The sequence below is a fragment of the Bos grunniens genome, chromosome 11, assembly GCF_055505025.1.
Source record: "Bos grunniens cultivar Pamir isolate PY7600 chromosome 11, Bosgru_T2T1.0, whole genome shotgun sequence".
Taxonomy (NCBI): Eukaryota; Metazoa; Chordata; class Mammalia; order Artiodactyla; family Bovidae; genus Bos; species Bos grunniens.
In genome coordinates, this window is record NC_141175.1 from 8,410,965 (window position 1) to 8,434,926 (window position 23,962).

Here is a 23,962-nt window from a genome sequence, read left to right on the forward strand (position 1 = left end):
GACATGCTGGCATATCCATACAATGACTAGTATCCAGCACTAAAAAGAAATGAGATATCAGGCCAATGAATAGTATCCAGCAGTAAAAAGAAATGAGATATCGAGCCACTAGAAGCTAGGGAGGAACTTTAAATATGTATTACTTAATAAAAGAAGGGAGTCTGAAAAGGCTGCATATTGTTTGATTCCAACTATATGACATTCTGGAAAAGGCTAAACTATAAGAACAGTTAGAAAAAAAAGATCAGTGGTTATCAGGGGCTTGAGGAGTGGGGAAAATAGGTGGAGCACAGATTTTTAGGGCAGTGAATCAATTTTGTATGATACTGTAATGACGGGGGCTTCCTTGGTGGCTCAGACACTAAAGAATCTGCCTGCAATGCAGGAGACCCAGGTTTGATCCCTGGGTCAAGAAGATGCCCTGGAGAAGGAAACAGCAACCCACTCCAGTATTCTTGCCTGGAGAATTCCATGGCAGTGATAGATATATGCCATTAGGTATTTTACCAAAACCCACAGTATGTACAACACAAAGAGAGAACCCTATCCTATACTATGAACAAAGCATCAATATTGGTTCATGGACTGTAACAAATGTACACCTTAAGGCAACATGTTAATTACAAAAACTGAGGGGAAAGTCTGTGGGAACTATCTGTTCAATTTTTGGTAAACCCAAGTCTTCTCTTTGGCCACCTGATGCAAAGAACTGAGTCATTTGAAAAGACCCTGATGCTGGGAAAGATTGAAGGCGGGAGGAGAAAGCGACGACAGAGGATGAGATGGCTGGATGGCATCACCGACTCGATGGACCTGAGTTTGAGTAAACTCCGGGAGTTGGTGATGGACAGGGAGGCCTGGCGTGCTGCATGCAGTCCATGGGGTTGCAAAGAGTCGGATACGACTGAGCGACTGAACTGAACTGTTCTCTAATAAAGTGTAATAATTAAAAGAGAGAGTAAATGAGCGAATCTATAACTGGATTTAATTACTGCCAGCTCTGAATCACACTCCAGCTTCGGGCCCCAAGACTCCATGTACAAAACCAAGCTGATGTTTGACTTCCGTGCTCGACCCGAGCCGGAGGGCAGCGCTCTGGTAGTCCAAAGTTTCTGCGCACTGGGACACTCAGGCCTGAGATGAGCTAAACATCACCCCCCCCCCCCGCCCCCCGGTCCCTACACCAGCTCCAGGTCCAGCTCACCGGATGCCGTGCCCCCATCAGCCCCTAGGCAGCCCATCCAGCACCTCCAGCCCTCCCCTGTCCACGTGCTCTAACCTCTCAGCACCTAGGCCACCCCCACGCACGCCACTGGGTCTCCGATTGGACGGCTCGAAGTAGGTGTTGCCGGAAGGGGTGAGTCTGATTGGCCGGGCGGGGCCTATGGCGTTCGGCGAATATGGCGGAGCGCGCGAGGAAGTGGCCCTGTGGTCCGGTAGGTGGAGGGATGTGCGAGCCCTGCGGCAGGGCACGGGGCTGCGGTTAAGAGATAGAGCCGCGTGGGGCCCCGTGGGCGGGGCCGAGTCGCCCCTCCAGCTCCAGGCTCGTCGCTGCTCCGCGGCCGGAGTCCCCGAGCTTGTTGCCTGCTTGTGGCCTCAGTAACCCCTGTGCCGATGAGCAGCGGAGGTGGGAACCGGGGTTTGAGTCGGAGCCGGGACAGCGTTGGTAACTCATTACCTTACCGGAGTGAAAGTGAAGTCGCTCAGTCGTGTCCGACTCTTCGCGACCCCATGGACTGTAGACCACCAGGCTCCTCCGCCCATGAGATTTTCCAGGCAAGAGTACTGGATTGGGTTGCCGTTGCCTTATGGCCAATGGCAACCTTGCCGGAGTCCTTAGTGGCAACTCTGCCCGGGGTTCGGATTCGGAAGGCGGGACCCGGCTCCTTCCCGAGCCCTTTCATGGCGTATCTCTTCTGATAACCAGGGCGGCAGTGGGCAAGTCCTGTCCCCCTGAACCTATTTCCTCTTCTCTCCAGTAGGAACTCATTTAACAATTTACTGAATGCTTACTATGTTCCAGCTATGGTCTCAGGCACTGGGGGTACATGTCCCTGCCCTCCTGACGCTCTCTCTTGGGCAGTATTGTGTGTGTGTGTGTGGGGGGGGTGCCCCTCGTTTCCTCACTACCCTCATTTAAAGGGGCTTCCCTAGTGGCTCAGACAGTAAGGAATCTGCCTGCCAATGCAGGATCCCCTGGAGAAGGAAATGGCTACCCACTCAGGTATTCTTGCCTGGAGAATCCCACAAACAGAGGAGCCTGGTGGGCTGCAGTCCATGGGGCCGCAAAACAGTTGGACACGACTGAGCACTAACCAACAACAGCTCATTTAAACAGAGGAGACAGCTGGGGAGCAGCAAGTGGGAACACCTCCCCCGCCCCAGCTCAGGTGTGACCATTCAGCCTCACTCCTGTATCTCCCCCAACTCCTTCTCCAGGGTGAACATGGCCAAAGAGTAGAGTGGCGGAAGTGGAAGCAACAGAGTAAGTCAGGGACTAGGGGGTGGAGGTGGGCCCTGGCGGGGCTGGGCCCAATGGAGAGCTAAGTGTCTGTGCTTACCTCCCCACCGCCCATCAGTGCACAGCTGAATCTTGGGGAAAAGCCACCAGGTTTGTCCCCTCTAGGTCTTACTAGTACCCAAAATGGGGACGAGGAGGCCAGAAGCCCTGGAAGGCTTCTCTGGCTGCTCTCTAGGCAGCATTGGAGTCCCCAGGCTGACCTACTGAGAGGACACCACCTCCTGGGCTGTTCCAAGTCTTTCCCACCTCCGAGTCACTCTTCCCTCCACCAATTGTCCTCTTATCCAGAAAAAGAGGAGAAAAAGAAGGGGAAGGATCTCAAGATGACAAAGAAACTGGAGCGGCAGCGAGCGCAGGAGGAACAGGCAAAGCGCCAACAGGAGGAAGAGGCAGCTGCCCAGAGCGAGGATCGGGGTGAGCGAGCCGGGTCCTGGGCAGGGCAGAGAAGGGCGGAAGGGCCCTTAGGGGCCACTGGGCCCAGACATCTTGTCCTGATGGAGAAACTGAGGCTTGGAAAATGGGAGGGACCCAAAAAGCTGAGCCCTAACCTCCTACTTAGGTGGATTTCAGTTCTCTGGAGGGTAAGTGTCATATATCATAACTTCTAGAACCTCATCATTGTAATGGCTGATTATACTTTTTTTTAAGCTCCTTTAGCCAGACTTTATTGTTTGAATATTTGCAACTGCTATTCTATACACAAATTTTAATTTCTTACAAAACTGTATATTCCATATTGCTAGGTCACTTCACTCTCCATTTTTATGCCACATTTCCATCCAGATCTATTTCCCCAAATCACAATCTGCCTGTTGGTGTGTTGTCTTATTTAGTTGCTGAGTTGTGTCTGACTCTTTGCGACCTCATGGCCTGTAGTCTACCAGGCTCCTCTGTCCATGGGATTCTCCAGACAAGAATACTGGAGTGGGTTGCCATTTCCTTCTCCAGGGGATCCAGGTTTTGAACCTGGGTCTCTTGCATTACAGGCAGATTCTTTACCACCTGAGCCACGAGGGAAGCCCCCAGCTGTTAACACCCACTTCTATCCAGGGAAAGAAGTATATAGATACAATTTTACAGAAGTGAGGCTGCTTAATCCATGCACTTCTGGACCTGGTTTTTCTAATCCCACATTGTGTCCTTCTGTACATCTGCATCTACCCTAACAAATTGTATCTTTCCTCCTTGGTCAGCCCCAAAATTCTGGAGTATTCAGTTCAGTTGCTCAGTCGTGTCCAACTCTTTGCAACCCCATGAACCGCAGCACTCCAGGCCTCCCTGTCCATCACCAACTCTTGGAGTCTACCCAAACCCGTGTCCATCGAGTTGGTGGTGCCATCCAGCCATCTCATCCTCTGTCGTCCCCTTCTCCTCCTGCCCTCAATCTTTCCCAGCATTGTACGGTGGTTTGAGCATTCTTTGGCATTGCCTTTCTTTGGGATTGGAACGAATAATATAAGTCACTAATATTAAGTTGCCCTCCAGAAGATATACCAGTGACTTTTAGGGCATCATAGTATTGACTTGGTGTATCTCAATCTTATTATTCTCTGCCTGAGACACAGAAAATCGTGTTTCATTGTAGTTTGCACTTTGTCAGTTATGACAAGGTTCAGCATCTCTTCCAGTTTACATGCTGTTTTCTTTTTGTGTGTGAATGTATATCTTTTGCCCACTTTTTTTTTTTTTCTATTGACATGTTGGCCTTTTGTAACTGATTGATAAGAATTCTTTGCATATTAAGGCTCACACTGTATTAGAATGGTCTGATTACTCATTTGTCCCCCTCATTCTGTGTGCACACCTTAAGGGAAAGGAAGGTATCCTGTTCTCTGTGTGCCTGGTGGCTAGGCTAGGGCATAACGCATAATGGGAGTTCAATAAATACATGCTGAAGTAATAAATATGCCAGCAAATTTGGAAAACTCAGCAGTGGCCACAGGACTGGAAAAGGTCAGTTTTCATTCCAATCCCAAAGAAAGGCAATGCCAAAGAATGCTCAAACTACTGCACAATTGCACTCATCTCACACGCTAGTAAAGTAATGCTGAAAATTCTCCAAGCCAGGCTTCAGCAATATGTGAACCGTGAACTTCCTGATGTGCAAGCTGGTTTTAGAAAAGGCAGAGGAACCAGAGATGAAATTGCCAACATCCGCTGGATCACCGCAAAAGCAAGAGAGTTCCAGAAAAACATCTATTTCTGCTTTATTGACTATGCCAAAGCCTTTGACTGTGTGGATCACAATCAACTGTGGAAAATTCTGAAAGAGATGGGAATACCAGACCACCTGACCTGCCTCTTGAGAAATTTGTATGCAGGTCAGGAAGCAACAGTTAGAACTGGACATGAAACAACAGACTGGTTCCAAATAGGAAAAGGAGTACGTCAAGGCTGTATATTGTCACCCTGCTTATTTAACTTATATGCAGAGTACATCATGAGAAACGCTGGACTGGACGAAACACAAGCTGGAATCAAGATTGCCGGGAGAAATGTCAATAACCTCAGATATGCAGATGACACCACCCTTATGGCAGAAAGTGAAGAAGAACTCAAAAGCCTCTTGATGAAGGTGAAAGTGGAGAGTGAAAAAGTTGGCTTAAAGCTCAGCATTCAGAAAATGAAGATCATGGCATCCGGTCCCATCACTTCATGGCAAATAGATGGGGAAACAGTGGAAACAGTGTCAGACTTTATTTTTCTGGGCTCCAAAATCACTGCAGATGGTGACTGCAGCCATGAAATTAAAACACGCTTACTCCTTGGAAGGAAAGTTATGACCAACCTAGATAGCATATTCAAAAGCAGAGACCTTCCTTTGCTAACAAAGGTCCGTCTAGTCAAGGCTATGGTTTTTCTTGTGGTCATGTATGGATGTGAGCGTTGGACTGTGAAGAAGGCTGAGCGCCGAAGAATTGATGCTTTTGAACTGTGGTGTTGGAGAAGACTCTTGAGAGTCCCTTGGACTGCAAGGAGACCCAACCAGTCCATTCTGAAGGAGATCAGCCCTGGGATTTCTTTGGAGGGAATGATGCTAAAGCTGAAACTCCAGTACTTTGGCCACCTCATGCGAAGAGTTGACTCATTGGAAAAGACTTTAATGCTGGGAGGGATTGGGGGCAAGAGGAGAAGGGGACGACAGAGGATGAGATGGCTGGATGGCATCACTGACTTGATGGACATGAGTCTGAGTGAACTCCGGGAGTTGGTGACGGACAGGGAGGCCTGGCGTGCTGCGATTCATGGGGTGGCAAAGAGACACGACTGAGCGACTGATCTGATCTGATCTGAAGTAATAAAAGGTGTGTATCTAAGTTCCTGCACCAGTTGTTGATAGTAAAAAGATGAACAAAGAAGAGTCCTAGTTCTAACGGAGCTCACAGTCTGGTTGGAGAGATAACATTCATTCTGTCACTCAGTGAAAGTTTATTGAGCATCTTCCTCTGAGACACAGGCATAGTGATGTCCCAGGCAGCTGCTAGGATGAGAAAAATGCCAGGATTATGCCCCAGGTGATCTGGTCCCCCTGGAATCTGGGCTGGTCGGTGCCCCTCCCTGCTCATCACTATCCCCATCCATAAAATGTAAGCAACTAGATCAAATTCTCTCCTTTCCCATTGAGCATCTCTCAGTCTGTGCTTCATCGATTCTTTCTGGAAATAGTGAGTCAGTAGCCCAAGGGGCCGTGGTGTCACTGCTCAGCCTTCCCTTGCTCCACAGTGGCAGTGAGTACAGGCTTTGAAGTCTGTGTCCTGAGTTCAAATTCCAGCTCTGCTACCTGCTAGCTGTGGCCTTGGGTCTGTTACTTGGCCTCTTGATGGCACCTCTCTCATGGGATTCAAAGTGATGGGCCGTGTAAAGTGCTGGGCAGGCAGCCTGGCCCAGAGAAAGTGTGCAGTAAATAAAAGGCTATGGTCATTACCCTTAAGCTCGTCATCAGGGCTGTAGAGGAGTTATCCAGGGAAGTTATCTTGCTTTCTGGAAGATGAGAGATGAGGCACATGGGGAGTTGGAGGTGGGTGTGGCTTGGGAAAGGCTGCCCCAGAGCCTTCCTGGTGTCTCTGAATGAGGCAATGGTGAGAGCTCCCAGGTGTCTGTGAATGAGCCCCTGTAGAGATACCTAGGTCAGCCCAGTCAGTGCAAGAACCCTGGTCTGGGAGGCCAGCAGTCGCACCATGGGGTGGGCCTGGACCAGCACACTCCCCACCGACGGTCTCCTCTATGAAGTGAGGCCACACTCCCCTCTGAGACACAAAGTTGTCCTCTGTCCTAATGTATCGTATGGCTTAATGTCTAGGGCCAGCTAGCCAGAAGTCTAGACAGGACTGGCTCTGCGTGTCCCCTTTTGGTGGCCTCAGGGACAACAAGCACCCATTTCCCCACAGGGCAGTGGCTTGCAGGGATTCCCAGGTGGCTCAGTGGTCAAGAATCCGCCTACCAGTGCAGGAGATGCAAGAGACCTGTGTTCCATCCCTGGGTCGGGAAGATCTCCTGCAGGAGGAAATGGCAACCCACTCCAGTATTGTCACCGGGAAAATTCCATGGACAGAGGAGCCTTGCAGGCTTCAGTTCAGGGGTTGCAAAGAGCTAGACATGCAACATGCAAGCAGCATGCAACGCCTTGACACCTGGCAGTGTTGCTGGTGAGGGCAGCCCAAGTGGCCACCTGTGCCCTTCCCACCCTCGGCTCAGACCCCCAGTGGCTTTCCCTCCCCTTCAAGTTCCTGGAAACTGTCCCCATGACACCCACGGGCTCAAAGGAAAGAGACATGTGCAAGTACTCAAGGGCAAACACTCTTATTTGCACAAGTAGTCACAACCGCACACAGATTTACCCACGTTCAAGGTCACATTAAAACTTTCAAGGACCCTATTCACTTCTACTTCATGGGCCCCTTTCTCCATTAAAAAAAATATATATATCAAAGGAGAAGTCCCTGGTGGTCCAGTGGTTCAGACTTCATGCTCTCACTGCCAAGAGCCCTGGTTCAGTCCCTGGTCAGGGAACTAAGATCCCGCAAGCCACACAGCTTGGCCAAAAATATATATATAGTTTATAACTATGTTGGTATAAAGAACAAATATCGTCCAGGCTCGATTCATTATTATATTACATTCCCTTGTGCATGCGTGCTAAGTCGCCTCAGTCGTGTCTGACTCTTTTCGACCCCATGGACTGTAGCCCCTCGGGGCTCCTCTGTCTGTGGGATTCTCCAGGCAAGAATACTGGAGTGGGTTGCCATGCCCTCCTCCAGGGGATCTTCCGACCCAGGGATTGAATGCATGTCTCATGTCTCCTGCATTGGCAGGCAGGCTCTTTAACACTAGCCCCACTTGTGTTCTTATTTTAAAATAAATTAAAATGAAAACATTTTCATAGGCCCTTCAAATTATCGCAGGCCCTCAGCACTAAGCCTCCTGAGATCTCATGAAGTCAGTCCCGCTGAAATGGGTCATATTGTACGAATTTCATGGGTATTCATAAAGTGCCCACTCTATTATTAACATTTGCCATTTACAGTCACCTTTTATGTGCCAGGCATTCAGTGAAGGGCTTTCCATGAAGTACCTTATTTTTATTTATTTCACAGACAGGGAAACTGACATTGAGAGAGGTAAAGTGACTTGCCCTGAGTCACACAGCCAAGGTGTGCATGACACTAAAGCCTGTGCCCTAACCTTCTCCGCTGGTGTCTGCTTGGTGCCCAATCCCAGGTGGGCATCAAAGGTTTGGCAGGACAGACCTGCTCCACAAAGGGTGCAGTATGATACTCACTCCTGTGCCCACAGACTCACCCGGACACACACACCAGTCGCTGCCCTGGCAGTCCCCTGCAGTGGAAGCCGGATCCTGGTTTCCAGCCCCAGCCCTGAGGTAGCATGAGTGGTTAAGCGTGGCCTCAGCCTGCACAGGCTCTCCCCTGCTCCACGGAGCCAGACGGCCCAGGCCACCCACAGCCCCAAGGTACCACCTTTCCTGAGAGCTGGCAGTGAGAGTGAAGGGCCAAGACTGGCAGAGGAGAGGAAAGGGCCACACGCTGGGCTCTTAAACTGTAGGCATCCCGTGATTTGAACCCTTCCCTGACCTGCCGGAGCCCCATTTGAGTGTTTGTTGTTGTTCAGTCGCTCAGTTGTGTCCCACTCTTTGCAACCCCACGGACTGCAGCACACCAGGTCCCCTGTCCTTCAGTATCTCCCGAGTCTGCTCAAATTCACGTCCATCGAGTCGGTGATGCCATCCAACCATCTTGTCCTCTGTTGCCCCCTTCTCCTCCTGCCTTCAGTCTTTCCCAGCATCAGGGTCTTTTCTAACGAGTCAGTTCTTCGCATCAGGTGGCCAAAGGATTGGAGCTTCAGCTTCAGCATCAGTCCTTCCAGAGCATATTCAGGGTTGATTTCCTTTAGGATGGACTGGTTTTTATTGTTATGTTATCGTTGTTGCAAACTTCCTTGCCTTTTTTCGTTTTGCTTTTAGATTTTATTTATTTTTGGCTGCACCAGGTCTTTGCTGCTGTACTCAGGCTTTCTCTAGCTGCAGCAACTGGGGGTTACTCACTGTGGTGTGAGGGCTTCTCACCGTGGTGGCGTCTCATTGCGGAGCACTGGCTTTAGGCACAGGCTTCAGTAGTTGTGGTACATGAGTTGTTTTACCCCGAGGCATGTGAAATCTTCCCAGATCAGGGATCGAACCCCTGTGCTCTGTATTGGCACCCAGATTCTTATCTGCTGAGCCACCCGGGAAGTTCCTTCCCTGCCTATTAAGGTTGGGGGGAGTTTGAGGGTAGCGCCTGCTTCGCAGGGCTGTTGAAAGGGTCTGATGACATCAGTATAGTCCTTACTGCAGCGCCTGGTGCTGAGTGAGCAAATCAGAACTGATCGCATTAGTGTTATTCCTACCTCTGTGATCCGGTGAGATGGTGGCAGGTGTGATGTGGGGCAGAGGAGGCGTAGCCACCTTAGGAGAAAGGCCAGAATTGATAGACATCAAGGGCTGTGGGCTACCACGTCAGAGAGAGGATCAGCCTACCAGGCACCCGCAGATTTTGAACCGAGTGGTCAGGAGGTGGTCGAGGAGGGGGATTCCCCTGAGATTAAGTCCATCTGGGGAGTCAGCAGGGTTTCAGGCACAGGACGGGAGCAGGCACCCCTGCACTCGGCCCGTCTAAGGGGACCACCCATCCCCGTTCTCTCAGGATGGTGCTACTTTTAGCTCTGGAAGTCCGGTGTCCTGAGAAATCCCTCAATCCCTGTCAAGCGGGATGGTGGGTCCCCCAGAACAGGCACGGCTGTGCCCTCCAAGGCCAGCACTGGGCTCACACCAGGCCCTGTGCCTCCCATCCTCTGCTGAGGGGACTTGAAGCAGGCGGGCACTTTCCCCCAGACACAGGGTGGAATGCCCCTCCTCAGATAATAATCGCACTGCCCTTTTTCGGTTCTTAGCCACAGGGAGTAAATCGGAGGGTGAACTCTGACTGACTGCCCAGCCCCTGGATTCTCCCAGCTCGCCCCCACGGGCCTTTGCACCGCCTGGCATCCTTTCCCTTCCTCTGGGACTGGGCTTGAAGGCCGCGCCCTCCAAGGAGCCCGCCGGAACTCCTGCCCTCAGGGGCCGTGCCCCCAGCGCCCTCTAGTGTCCGGTTGGGTTAGTCTCCTGGCCGTCTGTACCGAAGTACCACACAGCCGGTGGTTCTGAAGGCTGAAAGTCCAAAATCAAGGTGTTATTGGGGCCGTGCTTTCTCTTAGCTTAGAGGAGGAGAATCTGGTCCATGCTTTTCTCTTAGCTTCTGTGCTGTCAGGAGTCCTCGGTGTTCCTTGGCTCGTAGACACATTAGTCTCTGCCTCACCCACTCCAGTGTTCTTGCCTGGAGACTCCCAGGGACAGCGGAGCCCGGTGGGCTGCCGTCTGTGGGGTCACACGGAGTCGGACACGACTGAAGCGACTTAGTAGCAGCAGCAGCAGCTGTCTTCACATGAACTTTCTCCCGTGTGTCTGTGTTCTTTTCTCTTCTTACAAGGAAACAAACTGGACTGGCAATGGTCCACGCTGATCCAGTGAGACCTCGTCTTCAATTTTTCGAATATTTACTTATTTACTATTATTACTATTTTTTGGAGAAAGGAATGGCAGCCCATTCCAGTATTCTTGCCTGGAGAATCCCATGGACAGAGGAGCCTGGTGGGCTACAGTCCGTGGGGTCACAAAGAGTCAGACATGACTGAAGTGACTTAGCATGCATGCATTGCTATTTTTGTCTGGGCCAGTGTTAGTTGCAGCACGCGGGACCTTTAGTTGCCGCATGTGGGATCTAGTTGCCTCACCAGGGATCAAACCTGGGCCGCCTGCAGCCCAGAATCTTAGCCACTGGACCACCAGGGGAAGTCCATCGTCTTAAATGGGTCACACCTTCGAAGATCCTGTTTCCAAATAAGGCCACATTCACAGATTGTTGTTTAGTCGCTCAGCCACGTCCAACTCTGCGACCCCATGGACCAACCCCAAGATCCCCAGCGGATCTTCCCGACCCAGGGATTGAACTTGCATCTCCAGCATGTCTTTTGCATTGCAGGCAGGTTCTTTACCCCCGAGACACTGGGGAAATATTCACAGGTTATCAGAGGTTAGGACTTGGACATATACTTTTGGAGGACACGATTCGAGCCATAACACACACCTTCGGGTTGGTCAGGAAATACACGTGGTGGATAGTAATGGAGACAGTGTTTGTGGGCATCTCTTGACAGGCCTGGTCTGCCGGGGTCCAGCCCCAGCTGATCCAGGGTATTCGAAGCGGGGATGGCGTCGGCGACCTATTTATTTAAATATTTTATCAAAGATATAAAGAGTAATAGGATGAGGATAGCTCAGTAGGAAAATTCAGTGGAGGAAACAGGCTGAGTAGCTTGGTTTACGCGGGAGACCAATAAAACTTCAAGACAAGAAGCTTGCACCACTTACATAGGCCGCAAGCGTCCTTCCGTTCTCCCGAAGAAGAGGAGACACTGAGGCCTCCCCGGTCGGATCTTAGAAGCCCAGGCATAATTAGTAAGCATGGTGGGTTCTGCGCTCCAGATGGAGACTCAGCCAGAGTGGGGGAGAGAGCGACATGGGGAGACCAGTATTTCGAGAAACTCATCCCAATTCTTTATTTTCCATGGTCTACTTTTATACACTGAGATGTCATGCAAAAGTCACGTGGGGTCAGCAGTCCTGACTTTTATCAAAGTCAGGTGCTTCATACAAATGTATACAGAGGTCTTAGGGGTGTTACATCATCTTCTGGCCAGGGGGGCCTGCTGACAATTTATGACCCTCTCTCTCCTTGTGACAGCGGTCAGTCAACCAGGACACTTATTTCTCCAGGGGTAATTATTCTTAAAACAGACACCACCCAAATAAAGTTACATTCCTATAGGGTGAGGGTATAGCCTAAGGTCTAATGTGATTAATATCAAAGGTTAATACTTATTTCTTCTATATACTCATTAACGTGTGTAAGGGCAGGGGATGTGGAGACTTAGCAACAAACATTGGCTCAACAAATGAAAAACCCTTCACCAATACAATTTCTAATCAGCCCATTATACTTATACTAATAGTTTTCTAACTTTTCTAAGGAACCTGTTTTTAGAAGGTTTAAAGCATCTCGTGCCTCTCACGGTTGGGAGGCTGTGAGCCATCACATGTGGCCGGACAAGCCTGTCAGGCAGGCCAGAGAACCTTCAGAGGAGTTTGTAGGTTAAAACAGTCTTGTCACACCCAGGAGTTTTTATTAACTGGAGCTCTAAGTTAACTCCTTCTCCGAAAAAGGTGGTGGGGGACAGCCCCCCGTAAAGTCAGAGGTGTAGGGGAGAGCACAAAGTAGTAAAGTAGGCAGGCTCTGGTTATGGGGGTAGATGCTCGAGGAGTTCCAGGGGGAATCCTGAGGCTCGATCCCGCCTTTGCGTATGTCGAGCCTCCTTCCTCATGACCTTTGCCACGGGCGGAGTACCTCACTCTGGATCCCAACATCGGTCCACACTGTGGTCTCAGCGCTTTGCCAGGACCTGGTCAGAGAACATGCTCCAGAGAAGCCGATGACTGAGTGAGGACCAGAGGAGGAAGTGCCCCGCCTTGGGACAGATGACTGGTTTTCTGGGCTCTGATATGCTTTGAAAGACCTTGGAGGAACAGGCTGGGTTGGGAGCGGAGTTTAGAAGGGACTAGGCTAGGGAGCGGCCTAGTTTAGGCCAGACTTATTTCTTTTCTTTCTTTCCCTCTTTCTCTTTTTCGGCTGCACTGGATCTTAGGTGTGGCACACGGGAAAAGATCTGTGTGGCTTGTGGGATCTAGGTCCCTGAGCAGGGATCAAACCCAGGCCCCCTGCATTGGGAGCGGGGAGTCTTAGCCACTGGACCACCAGGAACGTCCCATAGGCCAGATTTATTTCTTATAAGCAAGGGACAATAACTATCCACTTCCTAGAATCTCCTAGTGTGGGCAAGCCTGAGCCTTTGCATCCATGACTGGGTTATAAACTACTCTCCTTTTATTTCTCCTCTATAGTAAAGTTAGAGGGTCGCACTGATAGTTACGAAATGTTGTGAACAGGTAGATTACATTGGACTTACAGTTTCCAGTCCTGTGTGCAAGGAGCTTGAAGTTATCACACTGTCCTTGTGAATCAAAAGCTGAGCCAAGGAAAAAATTAACAGCTTTTCTTAGATTCATCAGAGAAGTGAGGCTGCGATGCAAATCGCCGGCCTTCAAGCCCAGTCCCAGAGGAAGGGAAAGGATGCCAGGCTGTGCAGAGGCCCGTGGGGGCGAGCTGGGAGAATCCAGGGGCTGGGCCGTCAGTCAGAGTTCACCCTCCGATTTACTCCCTGCGGCTAAGAACCGAAAAAGGGCAGTGCGATTATTATCTGAGGAGGGGCATTCCACCCTGTGTCTGGGGGAAAGTGCCCGCCTGCTTCAAGTCCCCTCAGCAGAGGATGGGAGGCACAGGGCCTGGTGTGAGCCCAGCGCTGGCCTTGGAGAGCACAGCCGTGCCTGTTCTGGGGGACCCACCATCCCGCTTGACAGGGATTGAGGGGTTTCCCTGGCAAAGATCATGCTATCGTTTTTACTATTTCCATACATGCTGAGTGCCAGGCCTGGCGAGAGGTATTAGGGCCTGGTGAAAGCACAGGGCCGCCAATGTTAGCAAAGTACCCACTAGGTGCCAGGCTCCACGCTGGGCTCTCTCTGAACCATTCACATCACCAGGACCCCCAGGCGATGGAAAAACCTGGCCGGTGTACAGACCGTCCCCACACCCTTCTCCGGGCCCAGGGCCAGGTGCTAGGAGCCCTGCTGTTGCTGTCGTCCTCCCCCAGAGCCCTGTGCAGCTCCTCTTCTGACCTTGAGCAAGGCCCCAAATCTCTCTGAGCCTCAATGTCCTCATCTTTAGATGAGGATTATCCTGACCCCTCTGATAAGCATGCTGTGAGGACTCGGACTGTGAAGAACAGTGAGGGTTGACCGTGAGCTACAGCTGGTGGCTTCACCACCTGCAGCCCCTCTGAGACTCCAACCCACAGGGACCAGGAGGCTCCGAGGGACCACGAAGCCCATGCCCCTATTACACTGATGGGGAGACTGAGGCCAGGAGGAGCTAACGCACTTGTGCAATATCACCCAGCCACGACAGACTGAGGGCCTGAGCCTGATGGTCCCCAGGCCAGGCCAGGCTCTGCACACCTGTGGGTGAGGGGGAAGCTGGCCTGGAAAGAACCCAGGGAAGGGGAGGGGTGGTCCCCTGAGCCCCTGAAAGACTGAGCAAGTGGCCCCTGTGCCCGAGTCCGAACATGGCCTCATCTCAAACAGGCCTGAGTCTATGTGTCGTGTGACCTTGACGGCAGCTGTCTCCCCCTCCTCCCTGCATTTTCGCATCTGTAAAATGGGTCAAGTCGGGGAGTTCCGGGAAGTTCATGGAAGCGTTTAGCAAGAAGCCGCTGCCGTCACTGTCACCGTACTCCGCTCTCCTGCTTCCTGCTGCTCCTCCTCCCCAGCCCCTCCAAATTTTAACCTGGGTCAGATTTTAACCTGATGGAATCCAGTCCATGTCCCAAGATGTGCGGAGTCCGGGCTGGCAGGTGGGCAAGTCCAGGCTGGTGGCGCGGGGAGGAGCCAGGCGCGGGGAGGCTGGAGGAGCCCTGCTCTTCGCCTCCTCCCGGAGGGGCGGACACGGAGGCTGTGGTCACAGAGCAGTTGCCTCCCCAGAGCGAGCCCAGGCTGACTCTCCACTTGCTCTGTCTCCAGCTGACTCTCTGCTTGCTCTGTTGTCTCCAGCTCACCATGGCTAAACAGCTGCAGGCTCGAAGGCTGGACGGGATCGACCACTGCCCACGGTGAGCCAGGCAGGACTGGGTAGGATGGTGGTGGGGGTCCCCTGGCTCGAGGATAGCAGGGCTGGAGGTCCCCGGGTTGGCCGGGACTCAGTGGTACCTAAGACGGCTGCATACTTGGACCGAGAGGTTTGCAGCCTCAGCCCTTGAGAGGTGAGGACCCCAGCCACTGGCTTGGGTTTGGGTCTCAGCCTCACCCTGCTTGGCTGTGGCATTTGGGGCCGGTGACTCACCTGCCCTGAGCCTCCAGGTCCAGCTAGGAAATGGAGATGTTTCTGTCTCCCCTGAAGGGCCTTGGAAGGATGAGATGAAATACAGTGTGAGCCATGGCTACTACCCAGGCACCGGGCTGAGGGCTTTCCGGGGGCAGAGGGGTGTCTTTCATTTCACACTTAGTAGAGAACAAGATAAGCTAAAGAATATAAGAAGGTAAGACATGGGCGGCTTCTCACCGACACTTGCAGAGCTCAGCATCTTTTCTTTATTGACTCATTCTACATGTGAAAGACGTACTTGCCCGCTGTCACTAGTGATGTGACGGATGCAATTGAAGGTGTGTAAGAAAGACTGAAGGACCTTCCTTCTTCCCCCTTCTCCAACCCCTGCTCCCAGCCCAGTCCCCCTTTGGCCAAGAGCACAGAGCCACCTCTGTACAGGTGGCTGTTGTTTTTATCCAAAAGAGGACCATCTTTTTCTTTCACACTCTCCTCCTCTACTGCATTTTGTGTTTTGCAAACATCTTCCACCTCCATCTTCTCCTCTGATGCTCCCTGGTGTTTGGGATAGGGAAGCCAGGCCCAAAGACCCTGTGGTGTCCGGCTGCCCTCCAGGTTGAGCCCCCAGGGTCCTGCTTCCCAGGCTGCCCCGTCTGTCCTCTCTGTGAGGCAGGTGGACAGGCCTGTGGCCCATTTTGCAGATAAGGTAAAGTCCAGCCCAGAGGGAGGAAATGACTGGCTGGGAGAGGCAGCTAGAGTCTTTCCTGACTCACAGAGCCAGCAGACTCTTGAGCCTGTCATACCCATTCTACAGAAGGGAGGACTGAGGCCAGGAGAAGCCAAGTCTCAGGCAGAGTCAGGGCAGAGCTGGCCAGGGAGGACTGCACAGAGCAGGGAAGCGTGCTAGGAGAGATGAGGGCCATGAGAGGCCCCCAGTTCCTGCGGACCCTCGGGTGGTGGCCTGAGGATCTGGCTCCGTTGTCCCAGCCACCATGGAACACCCACCATCTGACTTTGCATCTCAGCTCTGCTTTAGCCACCAGTGTGGCTCTGGGCAGGTCATGGGCCTCTCTGAGCCTCAGCAACTTCGTGTCTTCAGAGACCTTGTGAAGCTCTGGAGAGAAGAATGACCGATTGTAGACATATTTATTGTTAGGCAAATTCATTGCCACCACCCCTGACTCTTCTGCCCCTTGCCAACCTGGAGCCATGGTGCCAGCCTTTTTATCCAGCTTCTCAGCCTCTCTGCCAGCTTCCCTAAAGAGGTGGCCAGCAGGCAGGCCCAGAAGAAAGGTGGTAGGGGGCCAGAGGCGGCAGATGGCAGGGCTGGTGGGACTACAGTCTGTTCAGAGTAACTCTCCAGGGCCTGACTGTTGCTCCAGACAGAGGTGGACTCAAAAGCCAACTGGGAAAAGCTAATTGGGAGCCATCGGGCAAGTCCCCTGAATCCCACCTTCTCCATCCCCATTGCGACCGAGGAGTAGAGCTTGCCTCATAGACTAACAGAGGCGATATGAGCAAATGTTTCAAAGTGTGGCATTGACAGATGCATGAATGGGTCATGAAATCCATTTAGGGGTGCTCAGCAAGTATTTATAAAGACCAGAGTAGGACAGAATGGGAAAGACTGCCGTGGATCCCACTGGAAGGAGAACGTGGAGTCCCTGTTTGTCTGTCCAGAGTCTGGGATGTAAAAGTGGTTTCTTACCGTGGATCGTGATGGAAAGTTGCAGAGCCCCTGGGCTGAGACATGTGACCAGGATACGACGAGTTATGACCGTAAACAGATCAGGATGGGTGCTAACTATCCAGTTTTTCTAGAGCAAGCCCAACTGCCTTGCTCACCCTGCCCTGGAATGGAGCAGAAATCCAGGTTGGGGTGGAGGGTTCTGCTACCCACTCTCTGTTTGTTGCCCAGGGTGGAATTTGTCCAACTGGCCAGCGAGGAGGCTGATGTTGTAAATTTGGGCCAAGGCTTCCCAGACTTCTCACCCCCAGAGTTCGCCGTGGAAGCCTTTCAGCACGCCGTCAGCGGAGACTTCATGCTTAACCAGTACACGAAAGCATTTGTGAGTCTCCCAGCCCCTCTGGGGGCCTCAAGACATGGGTCTCTGCAGAGGTCCCAGGGGAGGAAGGGCAGCTCTTTTTGGAGAGCAGGCCAATCTAGATGTTAGGGTTCATGGGGCAGAGCCCTTGAAATTCAGTCCGGCCACGGTTCAGTGTTCACTGACTGTCTCCTTTGTTACAGGCCCTGGGACAGTTCATGGCCTGGGGGAAAGACAGATTTAAAAAAAAACAAAACATGAGCTGGGAGATCAAGGTCTAGTGGGAAAAGCAGACCAAACAACAGAAGCAGAAATCAAAGGTAGTTGATATGCTGCGATGGAGGAGCTTAGGGTCCTTGGGAACACGAAGAAGGGAATGAAACCTGAGAGATCAGGGAAGGCTTCCTGAAGGAGGTGACACATAAAGCTGATGAAAGATAGTTGATTTTTTTTTTTTTTTTTGACTCTAAATCCAAAGTTTGTCTGTGAAGGACCACAGAGTAAATATTTGCCAGCCCTGGAGCAGGTTCTTAAACGTTGGTGTGCATCTCACAGCCTGGGGGGAGTGTCTTCCAATCCCACCGCCCAGAGTCTAGCACTGCCAACAGTGTGCTGTGTTGCTGAGTGTTCAGACTTTTGAACTTTTAACTTTAAAAATGTTTATATAAACACATTAGTTTATATGTGTTTAGTTTTCTAACTTTGCTCATGGAATATTTTGATGTATAGAAATTTTTCATTTTCATGTGGTCAAATCTGGTTTGGTAAATCATTTAATTAAGTTCCAGACCTTAGGTTTCAGTCCCTTGGCTTACCCTGGAATGTGTTATAAGTGTCCTCCGCAAACAAGCATATAGATCCAATATTCCTCTCAAAGTGAGGGGTTTCCAAAGCTGCAGCATAAACTCCCAGTCCTGCACTTCAACTGCCATGACCTTGGGCAAGTCATTTCCTTTCCCGGGTCTCTTTTTCCACCTGTTAAATTATGGGAATCAAGTAATGTCTCTCTTGTAAGGCTGCCAAGAGGCTCAGATGGCACAAAAGTCCTTCTTAAAGAAAGTGAAAGTGGCCCAGTCGTATCTGATTCTTTGTGACCCCAGAGACTGTACAGTGATGCGGTTCTCCAGGCCAGAATACTGGAGTGGGTAGCCTTTCCCTTCTCCAGGGGATCTTCCCAACCCAGGAATGGAAGCCAGGTCTCCCGCATTGCAGGCGGATTCTTTACCAGCTGAGCCTCAAGGGAAGTCCCGTAAACTCTCTTAAACTTAAAGAGAGGTGTTTAAAGCGTGGAGTTGTTGCTATTTAGAGGGTTCCATTGGACTGTCATTCGTGAAGGCATACACTCTGTCTGGTTCCCCATGAATCCCAGCCCTGGGTGGTGTGCCCGGCACAGAGCAGGCTTCATGGCAAGGGGTGGTGGCAGAGATGAAAGGACCCACCCCACAGAAGGTGACTTGACCCCCAGGTTTGCTGCTGAAAGATGCTAGAATTGCAGAGAGTGTCTGAACAGGAGGGTGGGCCCAGGCCGAGCCAGGCGCCTGACCCGTGCTGTCCTGGCAGGGTTACCCACCCCTGACGAAGATTCTGGCCAGTTTCTTTGGGAAGTTGCTGGGACAGGAGATAGACCCACTCAAGAACGTGCTGGTAACCGTGGGTGCCTACGGGGCCCTGTTCACAGCCTTCCAGGCCCTGGTGGATGAAGGAGATGAGGTGAAGGGGCAAAGCCCGGGCTGGGTCGGGGTGAAGGGTCCGGGTGGTGCTAGCCCCAGCTCATCTGACTTTTGTACTAGGTTATCATCATCGAGCCCTTTTTTGACTGTTATGAGCCCATGACATTGATGGCAGGGGGTCGCCCTGTGTTTGTGTCCCTGAAGCCGGTGAGGATGCTGGTTGGGGTGTGGGTGGGCAGAGGGGTCCAAGGAGTGTGCTGGGTTGAACCCGGGGAGGTGGAAAGAAGGAAGGAAGTGGAGGAGGCCAGTTTCTCCGGGGTGGGGGGAGGGGTGGCCAGAGCTCCAGAGGAGAGCCGGTGGAGACAGATGCCTGGGGGGAGGAGCCGAATTCCTAGAGATGAAAGTCAGGGAGTAAGTATTGCCACCCCCGCCCCCTCCTCTTGCAGAGCCCCACCCAGAAGGGAGAACCTGATTCCAGCAGCAACTGGCAGCTGGATCCCACGGAGCTGGCCAGCAAATTCACATCTCACACTAAAGCCTTCATCCTCAACACACCCAACAACCCCCTGGGAAAGGTACCTGAGAGACCTCCTCCCCGGGCACCCCTCCAGATTGGCTTGCGTGCCTGTTCTGTTACTCGTGTGCTGCCATGGGGCCTCAGTTTTCTTATCCGTCAAGTGGGAGAGCTAACTGTGGAGAGCTCTGAGGATCGAGGCTCCTGGGGTCCCAGGGCCTGGGGCAGGGATCCCCAGGGCAGGTGTCAGCAGTAGGGGGCTGGGCTGGAAGCCTCTATTACTTCCCCACAGACCTGGACCCGTGACTTCACCGCTCCACTTTTCTCATCTGTAAAATGGGAACACGACAGAACCGATGTCAAGGAAGACCCAGTGTTCCACCTGTGTTTCTCCTTTACTGTCACACCATCATCACACTCACAAAGCTTCTGACACCAGATATGTGGGGTTCTTTTTTTCCCCACACTAAGCAGTTCTGTGAGACCAGCTGGGTGTCCCACAAAATCCAATTCAATTTAATTCAGTCCTGACACTGTCTACCTGGAGATGGTGTCAGCTCCCACCGGTGAAGGGCTCAGTCTGACAAGGCTGCCCCCCGACCCCACTTCAGACGCCAATCACAAGTCAGTTTGTGCTTCCAACCTGTGGCTGTAAATCTGAGACGTCCACCTCCCCCCCTTCAGGTTCAATTCATCTGAGTGGCTCACAGGACTCAGGGACACACCTACTAACAGTTATCAGTTTATTAAAGGTGATGATAAAGGATACAGATAAACAACCCGATGAAGAGACAAGTATGGCAAGGTCTGGGAGGTGCCTGAGAACAGGTGCTTGCTTCTGTCCCTGTGGAGTTGGGGGTGCGTCAGCATGAGCTCACCCACCTCTGCAAGCTCCCCAAACCCCATCCTATCGGGATTTTGATGGAGGCATCAATTATCAACTCCATTTCCAACCCCTCTCCCTTCTCTGAGGAAGTGGCAGGAAGTGGGATGTGGGAGGGGGCTGAAAATTTCAGGCTCCTAATCATGGCTTGCGTGGTCTTTCTGGTGACCAGCCTCCATCCAGGAGCCCACTCAGAGTCACCTCACTAGAACAAAAATGCTCCTAGTGCTCTTATCTCTTAGGAGTGTACAGGGGGTTCCATTGCCTGTGTCAAGGTCAGGATCAAAGACCAAGCATTAGAGCAAAAGATGCTTCTAGTACTCTTGTGCATGCGTGCTCAGTCGCTTCAGTCGTGTCCAGCTCTTTGCGACCCCATGGACTGTAGACGACCAAACTCCTCTGTCCATGGGATTCTCCAGACAAGGATACTGGAGTGGGTTGCCATGCCCTCCTCCAGGGGATCTTCCTGACCCAGGGATCGAACCCGCATCTCTTATGTCTCCTGCATTGGCAGGCGGGTTCTTTACCACTAGCACCACCGGGGAAACCCTCCAGGGCTTTTACCCCTTAGTAGTTACACGGGTTTTAGGAGTTCTGTGCCAGAAACCGGGGCAGAGACCAACAGAGATATTTTCTGTTATCTCAGAACTGACCTCACAGGGTCACTGTTGCAGGGATAGGAGAGGGCAGAGAAGCCCTTGGCCCCGGCTCTGGCCGGGCGCTCACATTGCTCTGAGCTGGCCTCTCTGGTGGGGGACGGTCCCTGCAGGTGTTCTCCAAGGAAGAGCTGGAGCTGGTGGCCAGCCTGTGCCAGCAGCATGACGTGGTGTGCATCTCGGACGAGGTGTACCAGTGGATGGTCTTCGATGGGTTCCAGCACATCAGCATCGGTGAGCCAAACCGGCCAGGGCGCCCGCGTAACCCCGGACCTGTGCGTCAGGGCCTTGAGCCCAGTCCGGTGGCAGCGCAGGTCTGGTGATTAGGACCGAAGGGTCTGGACCCACACAGGTCAGGTGACCTGGGGCTGTGACTTCACTTCTCTCGGGACAGGGGAACATAGTGGCACCTACCTCCCGAGGTTGTCATGAGGAGGGGCTCAAATATGTCTTGGAAATAGCTTTACACGGAGTGGAGTCCGTGGCGCTGAGAGCCTGGGTGCCTGCTGGGACCCAGCCCCCACTCCGTGCCCCCACCCCCGTCTCAGCAGCCGCTCTCTTTGATCTTGGGCAGCCAGCCTCCCTGGCATGTGGGAACGCACCCTGACTATCGGTAGCGCTGGCAAGACCTTCGGTGTCACAGGCTGGAAGGTGAGGCAACGAGAGTATGGGGGGCCCCTCCCTCTACAATCGTTGGTGGGAGAGGCTGGCCTGGGAATCCGGAAAGGGTTTGGCTGGGCCCCCAAGGGCCTCACCCTCTGCCTGTGTTCTTGGTCCAGGTGGGCTGGGTCCTGGGCCCCGACAGCCTCATGAAGCACCTGCGTACTGTGCACCAGAACTCCATCTATCACTGTGCCACGCAGGGCCAGGTGAGGGGGCGTGGCCATGTGAGGGGCGGGGCCGGATAGGGGCGGGGCAAGAGAGGGGTTTGGGTCAGCTCCAGGGTCGGGTCATACCTGACCCGTTCGCCGCCCCCCCTCCACCCGCCCCACGCCCTCCCCAGGCCGCAGTGGCTCAGAGCTTCGAGCGGGAGCAGCTGCACTTCGGCCGACCCAGCAGCTACTTTGTGCAGCTCCCACAGTACATCCAGCGCTGCCGCGACCACATGATACAGAGCCTACAGTCCATGGGCTTCCGGCCTGTGATCCCCCAGGGCAGCTACTTCCTCATCACAGACATCTCGGACTTCAGTAAGTGGGCCCGGCCGGGCGGGGCTGAAGCTGGGGCCCTGGAGGCTGCCCAGGACTCAGCACGTCTTCTGTCCCCCAGAAAACAAGATGCCTGACTTGCCCGGAGCGGCAGATGAGCCGTACGACAGACGCTTCGTCAAGTGGATGATCAAGAATAAGGTGGGCTGGGCCTCTGCCGGGCCGCTGTGTGTGTTTGACAGGCTGTGCACTGCTAATGGTGCCTGACCCTCGAGCTGATGGGCCAAAATCCAGCCCGGCCTCTCAGGGCAGTATTCATTTCAAGGAAAGGAGAGCCTGTTTTTAATGTGCTCCAATAGGCCTTGTGGGCTGGCAGGAATTCCTGCCCTCTCAGGGCCTCAGTCTTCCCATCTGTACAGTGAGTTGGCCCATTAACTCTGAGGTCCATCCAGCTCAGTGCTACGATTCTAAGACATATCTCTTATGGCTCTGCCCTGACCTGCCAGGTGATCTTCCTTGCTCTCAGCCTCCCTCTCTCCTCTGTACATAAGGAGGGACTTGGCATGGTGCTTTGGGATGTTTTACCTCTGACCTTGACACAGCACTGGGAGGTGCTGCATTGAAGCTTATTCTCTTTCTCCTTCCTTATCGTGGAACCCCTCTGACCCCCTGAGGCCCCCCGGAGGCCTGCCAGGCTGTGGGATGGTTGAGACATGGGCTTCCTCCTCCCCAGGGCTTGGTGGCCATTCCAATGTCCATCTTCTTCAGCCTGCCACACCAGAAGTTCTTTGACCACTATATCCGCTTCTGTTTTGTGAAGGTAAAGGACAGCCCTGGGGAGGGCAGAGCTCCCCAAGCCTCCTCAGACCTCCTGGGGAGAGGGGTAGGACTGATCTGTGTTGGTGCAGGATGAATCCACGCTCCGGGCCATGGACCAGAAGCTGCAGAAGTGGAAGGCTGAGCTCACGCCCTGAGGTCGTGACATCAGTGCTGGGCCCTGCCTGGTGCCTGCACACTCTGTGAGGCTCTGTCTTTGTCCAGCTCTCAGCCATCCCCAGGTGGCAGGTAGATGGTACTGGAGGAGCCCGTCTCTGTAACACAGAATGATCCCAGGAAGAGTCCTGCTTTTGGTCTTTGGGGAGTCGGGAGCACTTCTTCATGGTGCATGGCTCTGTTCCTGTCGCAGAGGTGAGGGAGGCCTGGCCGGGGCCTCTCCCTGGTGCTCCCTGTGGTGGGCTAAATGGTCTTAGGTCCCCTCGCCCCTCCCCAGGCTCAGCTGGGACTCCGAGGGCAGACTTCAATAATGTACTGGCCTTGGTCCCAGTCCTGGCCCCAGCCAGGCTTCAGACATCCTTCTTTCCTTATCTACATTTGTTCTTGGGAAGTTGTATTTAGGCTTGAGTCCTCAAGCCAGTACTTTTTGCCCACAATAAAGTTTTAAGCTATTCAGACCCTTACTGGCTGCTTCTCTCTGCTTCACACCCTGGTGCTGATTGCTGGCAGGGACTCAGTCAGAACAGAAGGCACCTTCCACCTCCCTGAACCTCAGCTCCCAGACTCTCTTTCTACAAACGTTTTGGAACCCAAAGAAGGGCAGGGACTTGGGACTTGTCTGAGGTCACCTAGTTAGTTAATGATAAAATCAGGCCTTGGGGCTCAGATGGTGTGTGTAACTATTGTTGGGGGGGTGTGTGTGTGTGTGTGTGTGTTGGGGCCCTTAGTTGTGGGTCTAACAGGAAAGATACAGACAATCAAGTCCCACAAGGATCAGAGTCCAGGCCAGGAGGGCCAGGGATTACATAATTAGAACAAAGGGGAGGGATTTCCCCGATGGTCCAGTGGTTAAGAATCTGCCTGCCAGTGCAGGGCACATGGGTTCAATTCCCTGGTCTGGGAAGATCCCACATGCCACAGGGCAACTAAGCCCGCGTGCCACGAGCCCAC

The 23,962-nt window shown here is 52.7% G+C and overlaps 1 protein-coding gene across 6 annotated transcripts; it reads left to right on the forward strand.

Annotated features, from left to right (window-relative positions):
- The first annotated feature begins 1,393 nt into the window (after window positions 1-1,393).
- On the forward strand, window positions 1,394-23,469 carry LOC147362441 (kynurenine--oxoglutarate transaminase 1-like). 6 transcript variants are annotated; one of them, XM_086324656.1, is made up of 15 exons: window positions 1,394-1,436; window positions 2,440-2,485; window positions 2,810-2,935; window positions 14,832-14,890; window positions 17,021-17,171; window positions 18,708-18,857; window positions 18,938-19,024; window positions 19,264-19,392; window positions 20,984-21,104; window positions 21,445-21,521; window positions 21,650-21,739; window positions 21,874-22,060; window positions 22,140-22,219; window positions 22,752-22,838; window positions 22,927-23,469. In XM_086324656.1, the coding sequence occupies exons 4-15, from the start codon at window positions 14,838-14,840 to the stop codon at window positions 22,990-22,992; spliced, it is 1,278 nt and encodes a 425-aa protein (XP_086180782.1). In that variant the 5' UTR covers window positions 1,394-1,436; window positions 2,440-2,485; window positions 2,810-2,935; window positions 14,832-14,837; the 3' UTR covers window positions 22,993-23,469. The 6 variants fall into 6 exon arrangements, with proteins under 6 accessions (XP_086180782.1, XP_086180786.1, XP_086180781.1 ...); XM_086324657.1 differs by lacking the exon at window positions 1,394-1,436 and adding an exon at window positions 1,513-1,627; XM_086324660.1 differs by lacking the exon at window positions 18,708-18,857.
- Window positions 23,470-23,962: the final 493 nt, after the last annotated feature.

What these genes read in the sequence shown, in the direction of transcription:
- LOC147362441 (XM_086324654.1), top strand. Translation starts at nt 14,589, where the DNA reads ATGGAATCCAGTCCATGTCCCAAGATGTGCGGAGTCCGGGCTGGCAGG. An exon ending in GTTCCAGCACATCAGCATCG is followed by an intron (nt 21,105 to 21,444) that starts GTGAGCCAAACC and finishes GATCTTGGGCAG; the next exon opens with CCAGCCTCCCTGGCATGTGG. An exon ending in TCCGCTTCTGTTTTGTGAAG is followed by an intron (nt 22,839 to 22,926) that starts GTAAAGGACAGC and finishes GTGTTGGTGCAG; the next exon opens with GATGAATCCACGCTCCGGGC.